This window comes from Haematobia irritans, chromosome 5 (genome assembly GCF_050003625.1).
Source record: "Haematobia irritans isolate KBUSLIRL chromosome 5, ASM5000362v1, whole genome shotgun sequence".
Taxonomy (NCBI): domain Eukaryota; kingdom Metazoa; phylum Arthropoda; class Insecta; order Diptera; family Muscidae; genus Haematobia; species Haematobia irritans.
The window spans coordinates 96,683,108-96,705,994 of record NC_134401.1 but is presented as its reverse complement, the minus strand read 5'-3'; the positions used below and the strand labels follow the sequence as shown (position 1 = coordinate 96,705,994).

Below are 22,887 nucleotides of genomic sequence, written 5' to 3'. Positions count from 1 at the left end.
CCTATGTCAAAGATATTCTTGCAATTTTGAATTCCAATGTTTTCCTTCAAACTACAAAATTTTCTTTAACAAGTGAAAAAAAAATTAATTATGTCTAATAAATTTACCTGAATTTGTCGAAAAATATTTACTTATTTTTGTGATATCGGCGTGATGCCAGCATTTGTAATACTTTGTAATTTTCTAAAAATATTCAAAATTTTCTAAAATGGACCAAAAATTTCTACAGAATTTTTTTCAAAATTTTATTTTTATAAAAAATTGGAGCTCCTCTTAAATAGAGAGAAATGTTTTGTTTTTTTTTTTGGGGGGGAATTGCAAACATTTGCACTAACTTATAATACCCCGTTCCACGGAGTGTTTCAATTGCAATTTGACTGTGACGCCATAGGAAAGCCCTCACCACGTAAAAAAGCAATTTGAAAACTTCGATTTTCGATTCAATAACTCTTAATAACACAGCTGCATATATGCATTCAAATAAACATGGTGACACTTTAAGAGTATTGCAAGGACCTCGTTTCATTTCATTGGCCACAGAAAAGCGACAACACACTCAGTTGCTATTTACTTTCATAGTACTCACGGTGTTGTTATCCATTTCTAGAGCGTTTTAATTAAAAAATGACAAGCATCACAATGAACAATTTGTTGATGCCCTAAATTGCAACCATTCAGAGAATTTCAACAGAATGATAGTAATAACAGGTTCCAGTAACTAGACAAAGAATATTTTCCACTACACTCACAAAACGCATACGCATACTTTGCACTCACAACAAATTCTATTTGTTTCTGCTACATTTGGGTGTGTGTTTGTGAGAAATTTTGCGAAACTCATTTTATTAGGAATGAAGAGCAAAATACTCTTTGTTTCGATAGTTGGAATTTTTCTGACTTTTTTTTTTTTGGTAGTGACCATGTCCTTCTTATACAAGAATTAATACAAATGACCAAAAAGAGATAGCAATTCGTGTTATTTGGCATTCATGGAAGTATGTACTACAAAAAACTACAATGCTTTTAGTAACCATTTTGAAGCCATTTACAATTAACTCCCACTATGGTTGACCATATGCTAAAGCAGAAAATGGTTATTAAAGTAATTTTACTTTTCCATACACAAGGATTTCCAACAAAAATTCATATACACATTTAGTGGGTTTATATTTGGTATGGGAAAAGATTATGCCTTTTTATCGAGAATACACAAAAAAAAATTAAGTCTACTCCACTTATAATTAGCAAAAGTACAAATTTTTTGCCGAAAGTATCAAGAAGAAATAGGAAAAGGTATCAACATTTTGTCGCAGGACCACCTTTGCCATTTCATGCGAGAGTTGCATTCAATATTTCTTTTTATTGTTTTTTTTTATACCCTCCACCATAGGATGGGGGTATATTAACTTTGTCATTCGGTTTGTAACACATCGAAATATTGCTCTCCCCATAAAGTATATATATTCTGGGTCGTGGTGAAATTCTGAGTCGATCTGAGCATGTCCGTCTGTTGAAATCACGCTAACTTCCGAACGAAACAAGCTATCATCTTTAAACTTGACACAAGTAGTTGTTAGTGATGTAGGTCGGATGGTATTGCAAATGGGCCATATCGGTCCGCTTTTACGTATAGCCCCCAGATAAACGGACCTCCAAATTTGGCTTGCGATTGCTCTAAGAGAAGTAAATTTCATCCGATCCGGCTGAAATTTGGTAAATGATGTTAGTATATGGTCTCTAACAACCATGCAAAAATTGGTCCATAACGGTTCACTTTTACGTATAGCCCCCATATAAACGAACCCCCAAATTTGGCTTGCGATTGCTCTAAGAGAAGCAAATTTCATCCGATCCTGCTGAAATTTTGGTACATGGTGTTAGTATATGGTCTCTAACAACCATGCAAAAATTGGTCCATATCGGTCCATAATTACATATAGCCCCCATATAAACCGATCCCCCGATTTGGCTTGCGGAGCCTCTAAGAGAACCAAATTTCATCCGATCCGGCCGAAATTTGGTACACGGTGTTGGTATATGTTCTCTAATGACCATACAAAAATTGGTCCACATCGGCCCATAATTATATATAGCCTCCATATAAACCGATGCCCAGATTTGACCTCCGGAGCCTCTTAGAGGAGCAAAAGTCATCCGATCCGATTGAAATTTGGTCCGTGGTGTTAGTATATTGTCTCTAACACCACGCCAAAACTGGTCCATATCGGTCCATAATTATATATAGCCTCTATATAAGCCGATCCTCAGATTTGACCTCCGAAGCCTCTTAGAGGAGCAAAATTCATCCGATCCAGTTGAAATTTGGTACGTGGTGTTAGTATATGGTCTCTAACAACCATGCAAAAATTGGCCCACATCGGCCCATAATTATATATAGCCCCCATATAATTGAAATTTGGTACGTGGTGGTAGTATATTGTCTCTAACAACCATGCCAAAATTGGTCCATTTCGGTCCATAATTATATATAGCCCCCATATAAGCCGATTCCCAGATTTGACCTCCGGAGCCTCTTAGAGGAGCAAAATTCATCCGATCCGGTTGAAATTTTGTACATGGTGTTAGTATATGGTCTCTAATAACCATGCAAGAATTGGTCCATATCGGTCCATAATTATATATAGCCCCCATATAAATCGATCCCCAGATTTGTCCTCCGGAGCCTCTTGGAGGAGCAAAATTCATCCGATCCGGTTGAAATTTGGTACGTGGTGTTAGTATGGTCTCTAACAACCATGCAAGAATTGGTCCATATCGGTCCATAATTATATATAGCCCCCATATAAAGCGATCCCCAGATTTGTCCTCCGGAGCCTCTTGGAAGAGCAAAATTCATCCGATCCGGTTGAAATTTGCAACGTGGTGTTAGTATAAGGCCGCTAATAACCATGCCAAAATTGGTCCATATCGGTCTATAGTTATATATAGGCGATCCCCAATCACACAAAAAATTGGTCCATATCGGTTCATAATCATGGTTGCCATCGAGCCAAAAATAATGTACCAAAATTTTATGTTTATAGAAAACATTGTCAAAATGTTATTTCTATAGAAAATTTTTTCCAAATTTTATTTCTATTGAACATTTTTTCCAAATTTTATTTCTATAGAAATTTTTTCCAAATTTTACTTCTATAGAAAATGTTGTCAAAATTTTATTTCTATAGAAACTTTAAACTTAATTATATACGTATTTAGTCGGCCTTTTTTGTTTATTATATACCATGTATGGACTATGTGGTATATATTACGGTGTTAGGAAGTTTTAAGATACCTTGCCATCGGCAAGTGTTACCGCAACCCAAGTAATTCGATTGTGGATGACAGTCTTCAGTAGAACTTTCTACGCAATCCATGGTGGAGGGTACATAAGCTTCGGCCTGACCGAACTTACGGCCGTATATACTTGTTTTTATACCCTCCACCATAGGATGGGGGTATATTAACTTTGTCATTCCGTTTGTAACACATCGAAATATTGCTCTAAGACCCCATAAAGTATATATATTCTGGGTCGTGGTGAAATTCTGAGTCGATCTAAGCATGTCCGTCCGTCCGTCCGTCCGTCCGTCTGTCCGTCTGTCCGTCTGTCCGTCCGTCCGTCTGTCCGGCTGTCCGTCCGTCTGTGGAAATCACGCTAACTTCCGAACGAAACAAGCTATCGACTTGAAACTTGGCACAAGTAGTTGTTATTGATGTAGGTCGGATGGTATTGAAAATGGGCCATATCGGACCACGTTTACGTATAGCCCCCATATAAACCGATCCCCAAATTTGGCTTGGGGAGCCTCCCGGAGCAGCAAAATTCATCCGATCCGGTTTAAATTTGGTACGTGGTCTTAGTATACGGTCTCTAACAACCATGCAAAAATTGGTCCATATCGGTCCATAATTATATATAGCCCCCATATAAACCGATCCCCAGATTTGACCTCCGGAGCCTCTTGGAGGGGCAAAATTCATCCGATCCGATTGATATTTGGTACCTGATGTTAGTATATGGTCTCTAACAACCATGCAAAAATTGGTCCATATCGGTCCATAATTATATATAGCCCCCATATAAACCGATCCCCAGATTTGACCTCCGGAGACTTTTGGAGGGGCAAAATTCATCCGATCCGGTTGAAATTTGGTACCTGATGTTAGTATACGGCCTCTAACAACCATGCAAAAATTGGTCCATATCGGTCCATAATTATATATAGCTCCCATATAAACCTATCCCCAGATTTGACCACCGGAGCCTCTTGGAGGAGCAAAATTCATCCGATCCGGTTGAAATTTAGTACGTGGTCTTAGTATACGGTTTTTAACAACCATGCAAAAATTGGTCCATATCGGTCCATAATTATATATAGCTCCCATATAAACCTATCCCCAGATTTGACCACCGGAGCCTCTTGGAGGAGCAAAATTCATCCGATCCGGTTGAAATTTAGTACGTGGTCTTAGTATACGGTTTTTAACAACCATGCAAAAATTGGTCCATATCGGTCCATAATTATATATAGCCCCCATATAAACCGATCCCCAGATTTGAACGCCGGAGCCTCTTGGAAGAGCAAAATTCATCCGATCCAGTTGAAATTTGGTACATGGTGTTAGTATATGGTCTCTAACAACCATGCAAAAATTGGTCCATATCGGTCCATAATTATATATAGTTCCCATATAAACCGTCCCCAGATTTGACGTCCGGAACCTCTTGGAGGAGCAAAAGTCATCCGATACGGTTGAAATTTGATACATTTTGTCAATATATGGCCTCTAACAGCCATGTAAAAATTGGTCCATATCGGTCTTTAGTTATATATAGCCGATGACTTATTACACAAAAATCGGTCCATATCGCCAAAAATAATCTACCAAAACTTTATTTCCATAGAAAATTTTGTCAAATTTTATTACTATAGAAAGTTTTGTCAAAATTTCATTTCTATAGAAAGTTTTGTCAAAAGTTTATTTCTATACAAATGTTTGTCAAAATTTTATTTCCATAGAAAATTTTGTCAAAATTTTATTTCTATAGAAAATTTTGTAATCTACCTAAACTTTATTTCCATAGAAAATTTTGTCAAATTTTATTACTATAGAAAGTTTTGTTAAAATTTAATTTCTATAGAAAGTTTTGTCAAAAGTTTATTTCTATAGAAATGTTTGTCAAAATTTTATTTCTATAGAAAATTTTGTAAAAAATTTATTTCTGTAGAAAATTTTGTCAAAATTTTATTTCTATACAAAATTTTGTCAAAATTTTATTTCTATACCATATTTTGTCAACATTTTATTTCTATAGAAATTTTTGTCAACATTTTACTTCCATAGAAAATTTTGTCAACATTTTATTTCTATAGAAAATTTTGTCAAGTTTTTATTTCTATAGAAAATTTTGTCAAATTTTTATTTCTATAGAAAATTTTGTCAAAATTTTATTTCTATAGAAAATTTTGTCAAGGTTTTATTTCTATAGAAAATTTTGTCAAAATTTTATTTCTATAGAAAATTTTGTCAAACTAGATTATATACGTATTTAATCGGCCTTTTTTTGTTTAATATATACCCGGTATGGGCTAACTTACAATTTAGAAGACAGTGTTAAAAAGTTTTACGATACCTTGCCATCGGCAAGTGTTATCGCAACCCAAGTAATTCGATTGTGGATGACAGCCTTTAGTAGAAGTTCCTACGCAATCCATGGTGGAGGGTACATAAGATTCGGCCTGGCCGAACTTACGGCCGTATATACTTGTTTATTTTAATATTACGATTTTGCATGCGCGTGAATCAATTGTTGAAGCAGTTTTGCCACTCTGATTGAGGTATCCCTAAACCATGCATTCTGAACGCATCAACCGCGAAAAACGTTGACTTATCATTCTATTTTTTTTACGTACGGGAATAAATGGAAGTCACTCGTTGCCAAGTCAGGACTAAATGATAGATGACCCATCAAATCGATAATTTAAGTGCTCGAGAGTTCACGTTGTCGTAGTGAAGAGGTATCTGTCTTCGGTGGTTGGTTTTCCTGGTTTCTTCAAAGGCAATTGGAAAGCAAATGGTTGTGTACCGCTGAGAATTGACTTTCGGGCTCATACTCGTAAATCCACGATTCATATCCTGTCACGATGTTATAGACATATTCCAAAGCACTGCGATCATATTTTAGGAGAATTTCATTCGACCAATGAGCGATTTACAACGGTAACAAATTTTTTTGACAGTCATATGTTCATGCAATATTGAATGTATTCTGGTCCCAAAAATTACTAAGGTTGTCTCAATTTCACCATAGGTCACATAATAATCTTGCAATATCATTGGCGCCCTGCATCAATGGTTTCCGGAACAACAACTGATTTTGAACGACCTTCACGAAATTCGGTTTAGCGTGAACTACGAATTAAGTTCCTCGCTGCATGGTTCTTGAATTAAACCATGTCAAATGTTGTAAAAATTTATAGCACGAAAATGTTCACGATTTAATTCAATTTTTTATACCCTCTATTATATGATTGGGGGTATATTGTCATTGCACTTACGAGGGCTGTTCGGAAACTTCTTAGCCTATCAATGAAAGAGAGTAGTTGGTTTTTCAAAAATATTTTTATTTTTCAATATAATCTCCTGAAACTTCAATACACTTAAGCCAAAGCTTTTCTAGCATTTCTGTCCCTTGATTAAAATAGTATTCCTCAAGGTCTTCAAAATAGTGATTTACAACTATAATTGCATCTTCATTTGAGGTAAGCAAGGAATTTTTTTCGATTTGGGAACAAGTAAAAGTCACTGGAAGCTAAATCAGGAGAATAAGGAGGGTGGTCAAGCAATTCGTACTTTAATTCGTTAGATTTAAGCCATCGTTAAAACACTCTTGTGCGTTGTCTTGATGAAAAATTATTTTTTTGTGTTGTAAGCCAGGAAGTTTTTCTCGAATTTGTACATATAATTGATCCAAAAGGTTGCAATAGTACTCTGAATTTATTGTTTTAACCTTTTGCAGATAGTCAATCAATAAAATACCTTTCAAGTCCCAAAAAACCGTTGCCATAACCTTACCAGTCGATTGAATTGCTTTTGCCTTCTTTAGGGCACTTCCTCAAGCTTCAGTCCATTGTTTGCATTGTTCTTTTGTCTCTGGAGTATAGTGGTTGATCCATATCTCATCAACAGTTATGAAACGATGCTTAAAATCCATTTTATTTCGCTTAAAACGATCCAAACAAGCTTGAGAAATGTTCATTCTTATGCGTTTTGGATCGACTGTTAACAAATGCGGCACCCATCTTGCAGAAAGCTTTTTCATCAGTAGTTCTTCATGCAAAATTAAACGGACTCGATCATTTGAGATGCCCATGATATTAGCAATTTCACGCACTTTTATTCGTCGATCATTTAATACCATATCATGCACTTTGGCTACAATTTCTGTTGTTGTTGCTGTTTTTGGACGTCCACTATGTGGTTCATCTTCAATTCAGCAACCCAATTTATTACTGTTGCTTATGAAGGAGCACTTTCACCTAACACATTCACCATATCATTATGAATTTCTTGTCCCGATAAACCTTTTTTACGTAAATATTTAATGACAGCAGGCATTTCTAATTTTTCCATTGTAAAAAAATTGCGGATGGGACTTTTTGAACCTGTTTCTATATGAAGGAGTTGCCAGATCGAAACAAACTGTAACATGTGTTCATAACAGAGATCGAAGTTTCCAAAACACTTAACTTTTTTCTATTTATACCTTAACTTTTTTCTTTATACCTTTTTTCTATTTATACTTTTTTCTATTTTTTGTGCTAGGCTAAGAAGTTTCCGAACTGCCCTCGTATAACACATCGAAATATTGTTCACAGACCCCAAAAAGTATATACATTCTGGGTCGTGGTGAAATTCTGTGTCGATCTAGCGATGCCCGTCCGTCTGTAGAAATCATTTTAACATCCGAACAAAATATGTTATCGACTTGAAACTTGGTAAAAGTAGTTGCTATTGATTTAGGTGGGATGGTATTGCAAATGGGTCATATCGGACGTTTAGGTATAGCTCCCATATAAATCGACCCCCAGATTTGGATTGCTGAGCCTCTGGGAGGAACAAATTTTACACGAACCGGTTGAAATTTGATACACAGAGTAAGTATATGACCTTTAGTAACTGTGCAAAAATGCCTAAGGTTCATATCGCTACATAATTATATATAGCTCCCATATATACCGATCCTCAGATTTGGATTGCGCAGCCTTTGGAAGGAACAAATTTTATCCGATCCGGTTGAAATTAGGTATGTGATGTCAATATATGGCGTGTAACCACTATGCAAAAATTGGTCCATATCGGTCCAAATATAGCCTCCATATAAATCGATCCCAAGATTTGGCTAGCGGATCGTCTTGGAGGAATCAATTTCATTCGATCTGGTTGAAATTTTAGTCTATGGTCGTAATTATATATAGCCCCCATGTAAACCGTCACCAAATTTGACGTCTGCACTAAAAAAAAAGTTTACTTGGATCCAAAGATTTTGACCTTTCCTTAAGGATGTTGATATTGAATCCGAGCCAAAGATGCGGCTTCATTAAAACAAAGAAATTTTTTAGCGACTTCTCTGGCTTTAAATCTAGGACCATTAAAATTAGGATACAGATCACATTTATCAAATTTTCATTCTCTTTCACGTACAAACAAATTCCAGTTTAAAAATCCAAATTATAACGGATACTTCAAAGTAAAAAATGTTTTTTAATTCAAAAAAAAAAAAAAAACAAAGACCCTAAATCATCAAAACAATTCTTAGCCTATATTTGAAGCGTTTTATCTTAAATCTAAAATTTCAATATTTGAGTTAATTTAAGGACAATTTCTTTAGATTAAAAATGTGTTTCTTTACTTTAAGGAAAATTAGCCTTAGTTCAAAGACATGCGGCTTTAACGAAGGAACGCAAATTTACAAAATGTTTGTCCTAAGTTTAACGAAAAAAAATTTTGAAGCAAAGATTATAAACTTTATTCTAACTAAAAATTCATTATTTAAAAAAAAAATGTCCTTAATATTCGCATCCTAAAATTTAGACTACGCAACCTAAATTTTAGGATGCGAATATTAAGGACATTTTTTTTTAAATAATGAATTTTATTTATTAATATCACGTAAATATTTTTTTCAGTGTAATTACCATTCGAAAGTTGTTCATATCGATTCATACGAGTTATTAACTGAATTGGCTTATTAGGTATTTAATCTGTCTTTTTTTGTCCAACATATATTCCATATGGACATACCAACAATTTAGAATACAATTTAAAGAAATTTTAAGATACCATGCTATCGGCAATAGTTACCACAATCCAAGTAATTAGATTCAGGCTGGCCAGCTTGTGGGTTTAGTTTGAAACCACTCGAAACAAAAAACTCAACTGATTTACCTATAAATTTTCCAACCAAATTCTTACCACATAGCCACCATAATAAAATATAAACAAAAAAAATATTTTTATCTATGATATATATTCAGTAATTTTTCAAAATGTGCTGACTACAAATCAATTTTGTTTGGTGCTTTTATTTACCACATAAATAAATGAATGAATTTTAAATAAAAACCACATTAAATCAAAACAGATGCGCGCCAGACATTATCATCAGCTCGAACTTTGTGAATAATCAAGCGCCTTGGCTTCATTCCGCTTCACTCATCCTTTTCTTCCAATGTTTTCAAAGCTGCAATCAATGAACCCGCAGTTCTGAAAACCTGTCACAATATTTTTTTTTGTTCCACCCCGCAAAAAACCAAAAACATAAACAAATTGAAAGTATTTTGTAAATATGCAAATTTCAAAAGATAATATCGTAGAAAAAGCTGAGAGAAAAAAATTGGCAATCACTTACCCATAAATACAAACTCAAATCGACTGTAAAGAAAACCCCACGAAGTTCACTGAATTGTTGGGCGCGCATCATTGGTATCAGCAACATTTTCTGGGTAGTTTTGGGTATTTTCGAAAAATCGAAAGTCGAATAGACACTGGTGCATACCATAAGGCTCTGTAATATGGGGTGATACGATATTGGTGGGTTATAAATTTACAAAAAAAATATATATAATGCATCTGCTGCATGCAATTCCAAAAAAAATATTTTAGTAGATATTGGGATGATGTCATTGTAAATTTATGTGCACTCATAATAGCGAATTAATACGAAATTTTATAGGGGCATAAACACCCAGCAAAAGGAAGATGGGCAAAAAAAACACAATGAAAATGTTCTTTCAATAAATTTTACATGGGTCTGTCATGGGGCGAAAGTTATCTTTTTAAGCATTCGTTGCATTTATTTCGAATAAGGTTTTCAGATGTGATGTTATTTCAGTATTTCGGATTTAATTTTAAACAAGTAAGAAGGCTACATTATAGCCTTCACTACTTTGTAGAGCAAAAATTTTAATACTAATTTAAATCTTTCAAATTTATTTATTTATATTATATATTTTTATACCCTCCATCATAGGATGGGGTATATTAACTTTGTCATTCCGTTTGTAACACATCGAAATATTGCTCTAAGACCCCATAAAGTATATATATTCTGGGTCGTGGTGAAATTCTGAGTCGATCTAAGCATGTCCGTCCGCCCGTACGTCCGTCCGTCTGTTGAAATCACGCTAACTTCCGAACGAAACAAGCTATCGACTTGAAACTTGGCATAAGTAGTTGTTATTGATGTAGGTCGGATGGTATTGAAAATGGGCCATATCGGTCCACTTTTACGTATAGCCCCCATATAAAGGGACCCTCAGATTTGGCTTGTGGAGCCTCTAACAGAAGCATATTTCATCCGATCCGGCTGAAATTTGGTACATGGTGTTGGTATATGGTCTCTAACAACCATGCAAAAATTGGTCCACATCGGTCATTAATTATATATAGCTCCCATATAAACCGATCCCCAGATTTGGATTGCTTAGCCTAAAAGAGAAGCAAATTTCATCCGATCCGGCTGAAATTTGGTACATGGTGTTGGTATATGGTCTCTAACAACCATGCAAAAATTGGTCCACATCGGCCCATAATTATATATAGCCCCCATATAAACCGATCCCCAGATTTGGCTTGCGGAGCCTCAAAGAGAAGCAAATTTCATCCGATCCGGCTGAAATTTGGTACATGGTGTTGGTATATGGTCTCTAACAACCATGCAAAAATTGGTCCACATCGGTCATTAATTATATATAGCTCCCATATAAACCGATCCCCAGATTTGGCTTGCTTAGCCGAAAAGAGAAGCAAATTTCATCCGATCCGGCTGAAATTTGGTACATGGTGTTGGTATATGGTCTCTAACAACCATGCAAAAATTGGTCCACATCGGTCCATAATTATATATAACCCCCATATAAACCGATCCCCAGATTTGGCTTGCGGAGCCTCAAAGAGAAGCAAATTTCATCCGATCCGGCTGAAATTTGGTATATGGTCTCTAACCACCATGCAAAACTTGGTCCACATCGGTTCATAATTATATATAGCTCCCATATAAACCGATCCCCAGATTTGGCTTGCGAAGTCTCCAAGAGAAACAAATTTCATCCAAGCCGGTTGTAATTTGGAACATGGTGTTAGTATATGATCTTTAATAACCGTGCCAGAATTGGTCCATATCGGTCCATAGTTATATATAGCCCCCATATAAAACGTTCTCCAGATTTGACCTCCGGAGCCTCTTGGAGGAGCAAAATTCATCCGATCCGGTTCAAAGTAGGAACGTGGTGTTAGTATATGGTCGCTAACAACCATACCAAAATTGGTCCAATCACACAAAAATTGGTCCATATCGGTTCATAATAATGGTTGCCACTAGAGCCAAAAATAATCTACCAAAATTTTATTTCTATAGAAAATTTTGTCAAAATGTTATTTCTATAGAAAATTTTGTCAAAATTTTATTTCTAGAGAAAATTTTGTTAAAATTTTATTCGGTTCATAATAAAATTTTCATCATTTTCAAAATTTTATTTCTATAGAAAATTTTGTCAAAATTTTATTTCTATAGAAAATTTTGTTAAAATTTTATTACTGTAGAAAATTTTGTCAAAATTTTATGTCTACTTTGTCAAACTGAATTATATACGTATTGGATCGATCTTTTTTGATTTAATATATACCACGTATGGACTTACATACAATTTAGAAGATGGTGTTAGGAGGTTTTAAGATACCTTGCCATCGGCAAGCGTTACCGCAACTTAAGTTATTCGATTGTGGATGGCAGTGTTTAGAAGAAGTTTCTACGCAATCCATGATGGAGGGTACATAAGCTTCGGCCTGGCCGAACTTACGGCCGTATATACTTGTTTTTATTTATATATTTACAATCATAATGAATTATGAAAATAAGCAGGTAATTAAGGTGCTAACAATATAGGTTTGTCCTTCAAATTTGTTGCGCGCAATATCTTCTAATATATAGCAAGTATATATGGCCGTAAGTTCGGCCAGGCCGATTCTTATGTACCCTCCACCATGGATAGCGTAGAAACTTCTACGAAAGACTGTCATTCCACAATCGAATTACTTGGGTTGTGGTATCTTAAATCGTTTTCTACATTGTAAGTTTGTCCATACGTGGTATATATTAGACAAAAAAGGTATGTTTTGGTAAGTCCACAAATAATTACGAATCGATATGGACTTTTGCACGGTACGTAGGGGACCAGAATTGAATTATTGGGGTCGCTTATATGGGGGCTATATGCAATTATGAACTTGATATGGACCAATTTTGGTGTGATTGGGGATCGATTTATCTAAGGGCTATATATAACTATAAACCGATATGGACCTAGTTAGGCATGGTTGCTAACGGCCATATACTAGCACAATGTACCAAAATTCAACTGACTCGGACGAAATTTACTCCTCCAAGAGACTCCAAAACCAAATCTCAGGATCGGTTTATATGGGGCTATATATGATTATGGAATTATATGGACCACCTTTTGCATGGTTGTTAAATATCATATACTACCACCACGTACCAAATTTCAACCAGATCGCATGAATTTTGCTTCTCCAAAAGGCACCGGAGGACAAATCTGGGGATCGGTTTATATGGAGGTTATATATAATTATGGACTGATATGAACCAATTCCTGCATGGGTGTTTGAGGCCATATATTAACACCACGTACCAAATATCAACTGAATCAGATGAATTTTGGTCTTCCAAGAGGCTCCGGAGGTCAAATCTGGTCATCGGTTTATATGGGGGATATATATAATTATGCACCGATGTGGACCAATTTTTGCATGGTCATTAGATACCATATACTAACACCACGTTGCAAATTTCAAACGGATCGGATGAATTTTCCTCCTCCAAGAGGCTCCGGAGGTCAAATCTGGTGATCGGTTTATATAGGGGCTATATATAATTATGGACCGATGTGGACCAATTTGTGCATGGTTGTTAGAGACCATATACTAACACCATGTACCAAATTTCAGCCGGATCAGATGAAATTTACTGCTCTTAGAGGATCCGCAAGCCAAATTTGGGGGTCCGTTTATATGGGGGCTATATATAATTATGGACCGATGTGGACCAATTTGTGCATGGTTATTAGAGACCATATACTAACACCATGTACCAAATTTCAGCCGGATCTGATGAAATTTACTGCTCTTAGAGGATCCGCAAGCCAAATTTGGGGGTCCGTTTATATGGGGGCTATATGTAAATGTGGACCGATATGACCCATTTGCAATACCATCTGACCTACATCAATAACAACTACTTGTGCCAAGTTTCAAGTCGATAGCTTGTTTCGTTCGGAAGTTAGCGTCATTTCAACAGACGGACGAACGGACATGTTCAGATCGACTCAGAATTTCACCACGACCCAGAATATATATACTTTATGGGGCCTTGGAGCAATATTTCGATGTCTTATACCCCCATCCTATGGAAAAGGGTATAAAAAAAAACAATTTCGGTAACTGGTGGAAGCGGAAAAGTTCCTTGCCTCTTCTCAGTCTACCATTTTTTTTTTGTGAATCGGTCAGGTCTTGAGGCACTTTTTAGCTTTAATAAAAGCAATCTGAAGTTGGTTGCAATATATACTAGTTACACTGTATGACTATCTAAGAACCTACGTGTGTCTCTATGTTGTACATACTCTACAGTCTGAACCTATCTTTCTGAAACTTTGCTTATGGCCTGTTCCTGCATATCGAACGAAAGCTTTCTTTCGTATTCCAAACGAAAGAAAATTGATTTTTGTTCTTTTATTTCGAAAGGCAAGTCACTTCATATTTTGTTGTCGAGTAATAAACGAACATATACAATAAGTGTCAAGAAAAAAGTAGAAGCATTGTTAACATTTGAATGAATTCTCATATTTAAGGAAATATGGCAAATTTAAGTTTTTCATATAAAAATTTTGATTTTTTGAGGAAATTGGTAAAAATTTTGATTTTTTTTTTGGGGTGGGGGTTACGAATTAACCTTCTTTTCGCTCTAGGACGCATATTTAATGAGATATGGCCAAGTTAAGTTTTTCATATAAAAAATTTGATTTTTTGAGGATTTCTATCAAAATTTTGATTTTTTGGGGGTGGTCACGAATTAACCTTCTTTTCTCTCTAGGACGCATATTTAAGGAGATATGGCCAATTTAAGTTTTTCATATAAAAAATTTGTTTTTTTGAGGAAATTGGTCAAAATTTTGATTTTTTGGGGGTGGTCACGAATTAACCTTCTTTTCGCTCTAGGACGCATCTTTAAGGAGATATGGCCAATTTAAGTTTTTCATATAAAAAATTTGATTTTTTGGAGAAATTGGTCACAATTTTGATTTTTTGGGGGTGGTCACGAATTAACCTTCTTTTCTCTCAAGGACGCATATTTAAGGAGATATGGCCAATTTAAGCTTTTCATATAAAAAATTTGATTTTTTTGAGGAAATTGGTAACAATTTTGAATTTTTTTTTTTGTGGGGGGGGGGTAACGAATTAACCTTCTTTTCGTTCTAGGACGCATATTTAAGGAGATATGGCCAATTTAGGATTTTCATATAAAAAATTTGATTTTTTTGAGGAAATTGGTAACTATTTTGATTTTTTGTGGGGGGGGTAACGAATTAACCTTCTTTTCTCTCTAGGACGCATATTTAAGGAGATATAGCCAATTTAAGATTTTCATATAAAAAATTTGATTTTTTATATGAAAAATACTCATTTTTAATAATCAATGTATTCTCATACAAACGAATCCAACTTTCAAAAATAGAAAAACCCAAATTCATTCGAATTCGAGTGACTGCCTTTCTTTCGTTCGATATACAAGAACAGGGCATTAGATTCAATTTTTGTCTGCAGATTAAATTTGATAATGGACAATATCGGTCCAAATTTTTAGATGTTTTCAAAAAAAAAAAAAAAAAAAAAAAAACAAGTTTATATTTTGTTTATTCCATAGTTTCAGTTCAGACCGAACTTTTGACCCTAAATTTTTATTGCTTTCAAATAACTTTCTTTAAACAACCATTAAAGCCACCCCTTCAACTTACCTCGTCCTTCAATCTTTGGCCATTGTAACAATACAATATCAATTGCAAGGCAGCTGCCGAAAGGAACATCAACAAATAGACTATATTGAACAGGGAATTGTTGCCGCGCACCAAATGAAATGCCAAACAACATATCTGTGTACCGGAAACTATGAACTTCACAAATATGATGGCTCCATAGAGATTGTTCAGATCTATTGTCATACGCAATGTTCGACGATGGAATTTGATACAGCTGATAATTGCCTCTGTCATGGTGCTATTTCTATCGATTTCACCCATCTGGGGATTTTCATCGTCATCGTCCACATGATGATTGGTCAGATTGGTGTATTGTGTTGTTAAAGGCAATTTCGAGGCTACCTCCAAGCGATGCGTAAGAATACGAAACTGAGCAATGATATTGCACACCAACCATGAGAACATACTATCCGTACTCACAGCGGAACAAGCTATGAAATAAATGATGAATGTATCCCAAATGTAGACCAAGGAATAGCCGGGAACATGCTCATGATTCCAAAAATAGCTGAAATGAAAATGTTTTTGGAAAGAAAATCAAAATACAAACAAAGAGGGATTGTACTACTAAGGACCTTTTCAACATTTTTCAATTTCGGGCTTTCAAAAAATGTTTAAAATGTCGTTTCTCAACTATTTTCACTTTTTCAGAAGTTAAATTTTCGGTTTGTCGACTTTTTGCAAAATTTTTGGACTTATTTCAATATTTTAAAAATTTACAAAAGTCGAATTTTGTGATTACTTTAAAGTCGGCTTTTGAAGTCGTGTACCAAATTTCAATCATATCGGATGGAATTGGCACCCCCAGGTGGCCCCAAGATTCTAAGGTTGGAACAGTGGACGGACGGACATCGGTAGATCAACTTTATATGATCTAAGACCAATATTTCCATGTCCACTACAGCCGTCTAAATTATAAATTATATTCTCCCCTTAATTCAAATTCGACCTTTCGACTTTATAAAATTTTGAAAAATCGAAACTTGAATTCCGGACTTTTTGGGTTGTGCTCAATTTTTTCATAAATTTGGGTTTTCAACTCCCTATAAATTAATACGTTTATTTTCTGCTTTTCAGTCATTGTCGAAATATGTATTTTTTTTTTTCAATTCTTCACAAAACTTACGTGGCTTTATGTGGTACAGGTAAATCCACGACACCTGTGGTCATATAAACGGAAACTGCAAAGTAAATCGGTACCAAAAGGCTCCAGGCTCACGTAAGTAAAACTAAAATAAAGTACGTTGTCGACAAGAGAATCGGATGGAATTGGCACCCCCAGGTGGCTCCAAGATTCTAATCTGAAGGTCGAACAGCGGACGGTCGGACATCGGTAGATCAACTTTATGTGATCTAAGACCAATATTTCGATGTCCACTACAGCCATCCTATAATGTTGGCTATAAAAAGAGCTATATCATATTCTCCCCATAATTCAAATTCGACCTTTAGACTTTATAAAATTTTGAAAAATCGAGTTTGGGGTTTTCAACCTTTTTAAAAAATTGGGAAACTTGAATTCCGCACTTTTTGGGTTGTGCTCAATTTTTTCATAAATTTGGTTTTTCAACTCCCTATAAATTTATACGATTATTTTCTGCTTTTCTGTCATTGTCGAAATATGTATTTTTTTTCTTCAATTCTTCACAATTCTTCACAAAACTTACGTGGCTTTATGTGGTACAGGTAAATCCACAACACCTGTGGTCATATAAACGGAAACTGCAAAGTAAATCGGTACCAAAAGGCTCCAGGCTCCCGTAAGTAAAACTAAAATAAAGTACGTTGTCGAGAAGAGAATATCTATGGTATTTTGACGTCGTACAATTTTCAATTCCTCGCCAGTAGCTAAACCAGCAAAAATGAAAGGCAAAGAAAATAAAGAAATGAAAAGAAACAAATCTAAAGATTTCTTCTTTGTTATATAAAAAAATGAATGAAAAAAATTGTTAGGGGGAAAATTAAGTTATAACAGATTCATAGATACCATAGTTATTTCAAACAAGTATATACAGCAGTAAGTTCGGCCGGGCCGAATCTTAAATACCCACAACCATGAATGAATTACATGAAGAATTACTTTGAAAATTCTTCGTCGTAGCGGGTTACTTGATAATAAATATAAAGCATTTTAGGGGGTTTGGTGACAAATCTTTTCCCAAGCAAATCTGTTCAACCAGTGCGCTTCCCGAAGAAAAAATTTAAAGATTCTACCTATGAAGACCCGATCAGATTCTCGATTTATGGGAACCAATTTTGTTTGAGTTTTAGAGAAATCATAAATATATCGTGTATATGATGAAATAACGCCTTGATTTGAAATCTGAAATCTGTAGATTTTTTCCACCATTATTTAAATGAATACGATGAGTAAAATTTGGAAATTTTGATTTCAGTTTCAAGCAATTTTCATGATCAGTGCGCCTGATATACCCTGAAAGAAGTGTTTTCTTTTCTGAGGAACGAAATTTTAGACAGGCAAAGTTTTCTTTTGACACAAATTTTAGAGACAATCGTTGAATCGCTTATCAAAAATTCGGATTAGTTTGCTCTAAACGAAAATACTTTATACGAAAGGGAAATTTCGTTTGTCTAAAATTTCATTCCGGAGGAAAATATTTTTTCTTTGAATGTACCTTCAACAATGTAAATCGGTCTATATCGATGCCTTGCGAAATGGACCGGTAAAAATAAATGCGATACAGATTTTTGAGGGTCTAAAATTCCAGTATATTCACATTTTTGCAAATCGAATAAAAAATACGGTTTCTAGAAGCCCAAGGAGTTAAACCTGGAGATCGGTCTATGTGGAGGCCATACTAAAACATGGGTCGACACACACCATATTCGGTTAGGTCTATATGGACTATACCAAAACATGGACCAATACTCACCACCTCTTAAAGTTCCTCAAATACCTCTAGAATTCCACTTTCAAACGAATTGGGTGAAAACTACGAATTCTAGAAGCCCAAGAAGTAAAATCGGGAGATCAGACTATATAGGGGCTATACCACAACATGGACCGATTGGGGCCATTTTCGGCACACCTTTTTATGGTCCTAAGATACGTCTAGATTTCTAATTTCCGGCAAATTGGATAAAAACTGCGGATCCTAGAAGCCCAAGAATAAAGTCGTGAGATCGGTCTATATGGGGGCTATACCAAAATATGGACCAATAGGCACCATTTGCGACACTCGTATTATTGATCTTAAAATACCTCTAGATTTTCAATTTCAAGCAAATCGGCTAGAAAATATAGTCTCTAGACGCCCAAGAAGTAAAATCGATAGATCGGTCTATATTGGGGTTATACCAAACAACGGACCGATACACTTCAATTTAGGCACACATATTTGGGGTCCCAAAATACCTCTTGATTTCCAATTTCAGGCAAATCGGGTGATAAATACAGTTTATAGAAGCCCAAGAATAAAAATCGAGACATCGGTCTATATGGTGACTATACCAAAACATGGACCGATACGGACCATTTTCAACACACCACTTTATGGTCCCAAAATACCTCTAGATTTTCAATTTCAGGCAAATCGGGTAATAAATACAGTTTCTAGACGCCCAAGAAGCAAAAGCGGAAGATCGGTCTATATGGGGGCTATACCAAAACATGGACCGATACACCTCAATTTCGGCACACCTCTTTATGGCCCCAAAATACTTCTAGATTTCCAATTTCAGGCAAATCGGAATACAGTTTCTAGAAGCCCAAGAAGCAAAATCGGGAGATCGGTCTATATGGGGGCTATACCAAAACATGGACCGATGGGGAACATTTTCGGCACACTTTTTTATGGTCCTCAAGAACCTCCAGATTTCCAATTTCAGGCAAATCGGATAGTAAATACAGTTTCTAGAAGCCCAAGAAGTAAAATCGGGAGATCGGTCTATATGGGGGCTATACCAAAACGTGGACCGATACAAATCATTTTCGACACACCTCTTTATGGTCCTAAAATACCTCTAGATTTCAAATTTCAGGCAAATCGGATAGTAAATACAGATTCTAGAAGCCCAAGAAGCAAAATCGGGAGATTGGTCTATATGGGGGCTATACCAAAATATGGACCGACACGGACCATTTTCGACACACCTATTAGTGATCTTAAAATACCTCTAGATTTTCAATTTCAAGCAAATCGGCTAGAAAATATAGTGTCTAGACGCCCAAGAAGTAAAATCGAGAGATCGGTCTATATGTGGGTTATACCAAAAAATGGACCGATACACCTCAATTTCGGCACACATATTTGGGGTCCCAAAATACCTCTTGATTTCCAATTTCAGGCAAATCGGGTAATAAATACAGTGTATAGAAGCCCAAGAATAAAAATCGAGAGATCGGTCTATATGGGGGCTATACCAAAACATGGACCGATACGGACCATTTTCGATACACCTCTTTATGGCCCCAAAATACCTCTAGATTTCCAATTTCAGGCAAATCGGATAGAAAATACAGTTTATGAAAGCCCAAGAAGCAAAATCGGGAGATCGGTCTATATGGGGGTTATACCAAAAAATGGACCGATACACCTCAATTTCGGCACACATATTTGGGGTCCCAAAATACCTCTAGATTTCTAATTTCAGCCAAATCGGGTAATAAATACAGTTTCTAGAAGCCCAAGAGCAAAATCGGGAGATCGGTCTATATGTAGACATGGACCGATACAGACCATTTTATGATCCTAAAATACCTAAGGATTTCCAATTTCAGGCAAATCGAATAGTAAATACAGTTTCTAGAAGCCCAAGAAGCAAAAGCGGGAGATCGGTCTATATGGGAGCTATACCAAAACATGGACCGATACGGGCCATTTACGACACACCTCTTTACGGCCAAAATACCTCTAGATTTCCAATTTCAGGCAAATCGGGTAATAAATACAGTTTAAAGAATCCCAAGAATAAAAATCGAGAGATCGGTCTATATGACGACTACACCAAAACATGGACCGACACGGACCATTTTCGACACACCACTTTATGATCCTAAAATACCTCTAGATTTTTAATTTAAGCCAAATCGGGTAATAAATACAGTTTATAGAAACCCAAGAATAAAAATCGAGAGATCGGTCTATATGCCGACTATACCAAAACATGGACCGACAAGGACCATTTTCGACACATCTCTTTATGGTCTTAAAATACTTCTAGATTTCCAATTTCAGGCAAATCGAATAGTAAATACAGTTTCTAGAAGCCCAAGATGCAAAATCGAGAGATCGGTCTATATGCCGACTATACCAAAACATGGACCGACAAGGACCATTTTCGACACATCTCTTTATGGTCTTAAAATACTTCCAGATTTGCAATTTCAGACAAATCGGATAGAAAATACAGTTTATAGAAGCCCAAGAATAAAAATTGGGAGATCTGTCTATATGGGGGCTATACCAAAACATGGACCTATGGGCACCATTTTAGGCACACCCTTTTATGGTCCTCAAGTACCTCGAGAGTTTCAATTTCAGGCAAATTGGATAAAAACTACGGTTTTTATAAGCCCAAAACCCCAAATCGGGAAATCGGTTTATATGGGGACTATATCAAAACTTGGACCCCTAGAGCCCATCTTCGAACTTGACCTGCCTGCAAACAAAAAACGAATCTGTGCCAAATTTCAGGACGATAGCGCCATTATTGAAGGCTGTAGCGTGATTGCAACAAACAGACGGACATGCTTATATCGTCTTAGAATTTCTCCCTGATCAAGAATATATATACTTTATATAGTCGGAAATCGATATTGCGATGTGTTACACACGGAATGACAAACTTATTATACCCCCATCACCATTCTATGGTGGTGGGTATAAAAATATGTTGAGTAAAATTAACGTAAATTAAATTGCACCACATTATATTAATTTAAATTGGAAGTAAAACTAATTTAAATTGTAATTTAAATAAATTAATTAATTAAAATCTAAATAATTTACAATATATTGAAATTAAAAAAATAACTAAATAAAAACCTCAAAAATAGTTTTTAGCACTTTCAGCAGCCGATATTAAATAAGACCTTAGGGTCTCTCAAATCCTTTGAAAATTTTTTCTCTTTCTTCAATCAAAGACATTGAGTGCAGTTAATGTAAATTAAATTTGACTACATTACATTAAATTAAATTATTATTAAAAATTTAATATAAATTGTAATTTAACTAAATTTAAATAAATTTAATTAAATGAAATGAAATACAATTTGATGAAAAGAAATTAAATTAAACTAAATTACAATATATTGAAATTGAAATAAACTTAGTAAAACTACCAAAAATATTTTAATGCTATTTGCCTTTTTCAGCAGCTGAAAGATAAGACCTTCGACCCTCTTAAATCATTTCACCTTCATTTTCTTCTTTCTTAAATTCAGCACATATCTCTATTCAATTATCTTACCTTTCTGATTTAGCCTCTCAATACGAGCTATCATTCGAGCAAAATCCTTTCGTTTCCATATTACCATTATTACCTTCCAAACCGATATCAGAGATTGGCATAGTAGAGTCAATGAGTCGGTAGCTTCCAGATAATCACCAGCATTAACCAAGACATAATGACCATTGGCCACACACAATAGAATTGACATGACCAAAGGGGTCATCATTAGAATAGGACGTTTAACAATTTTTTCAGGGGTAGCAGTAATATCAAGACCCAAGCCCGAAAATATAAATCGTTGCAAACGAAAATATCTTTTCCAAATAGGCATATTGTAAGAAAATGTATAAACACAAATTGAGCAAAAAATATGCCGTTTTCAAATTATGAGCAATTAATTAGAACGAATGACAAACGATTAATAAGACCACAGGTAGTTGTTTTTCAACGCACTAACGTAAAATGTCATACGCACAAAATTTTGCTACGTTTTTCTTCTTTTGAAGACAGTGGGGGTTTTCCGGGTTAGAAGCATGCTGGTGAAATTAAAGGCCCCAATGGATTAAACACTATGGATTTCTTAACTTTGTCATTCCGTTTGTAACACATCGAAATGTTGCTCTAAGAACCCATAAAGTATATATATATATATATATATATATATATATATATATATATATATATATATATATATATATATATATATATATATATATATATATATATATATATATATATATATATATATATATATATATATATATATATATATATATATATATATATATATATATATATATATATATATATATATATATATATATATATATATATATATATATATATATATATATAT

The 22,887-nt window shown here is 35.0% G+C and overlaps 1 protein-coding gene across 2 annotated transcripts; it reads right to left on the bottom strand.

Annotated features, from left to right (window-relative positions):
* Positions 1-9,516: 9,516 nt before the first annotated feature.
* On the bottom strand, positions 9,517-22,475 carry LOC142240780 (odorant receptor 45a-like). 2 transcript variants are annotated; one of them, XM_075312506.1, is made up of 5 exons: positions 22,050-22,475; positions 17,285-17,387; positions 15,597-16,125; positions 9,917-10,072; positions 9,517-9,779 (listed from the first exon to the last, which is right to left on the bottom strand). In XM_075312506.1, the coding sequence occupies exons 1-5, from the start codon at positions 22,360-22,362 to the stop codon at positions 9,717-9,719; spliced, it is 1,164 nt and encodes a 387-aa protein (XP_075168621.1). In that variant the 5' UTR covers positions 22,363-22,475; the 3' UTR covers positions 9,517-9,716. The 2 variants fall into 2 exon arrangements, with proteins under 2 accessions (XP_075168621.1, XP_075168620.1); XM_075312505.1 differs by having other exon boundaries at positions 17,285-17,465; positions 22,050-22,473.
* Positions 22,476-22,887: the final 412 nt, after the last annotated feature.

What these genes read in the sequence shown, in the direction of transcription:
- LOC142240780 (XM_075312505.1), bottom strand. Translation starts at nt 22,362, where the DNA reads ATGCCTATTTGGAAAAGATATTTTCGTTTGCAACGATTTATATTTTCG. An exon ending in GCCAAAGATTGAAGGACGAG is followed by an intron (nt 10,073 to 15,596) that starts GTAAGTTGAAGG and finishes CCCATATTACAG; the next exon opens with AGCCTTATGGTATGCACCAG. An exon ending in ATTTGAGTTTGTATTTATGG is followed by an intron (nt 9,780 to 9,916) that starts GTAAGTGATTGC and finishes ATATTGTGACAG; the next exon opens with GTTTTCAGAACTGCGGGTTC.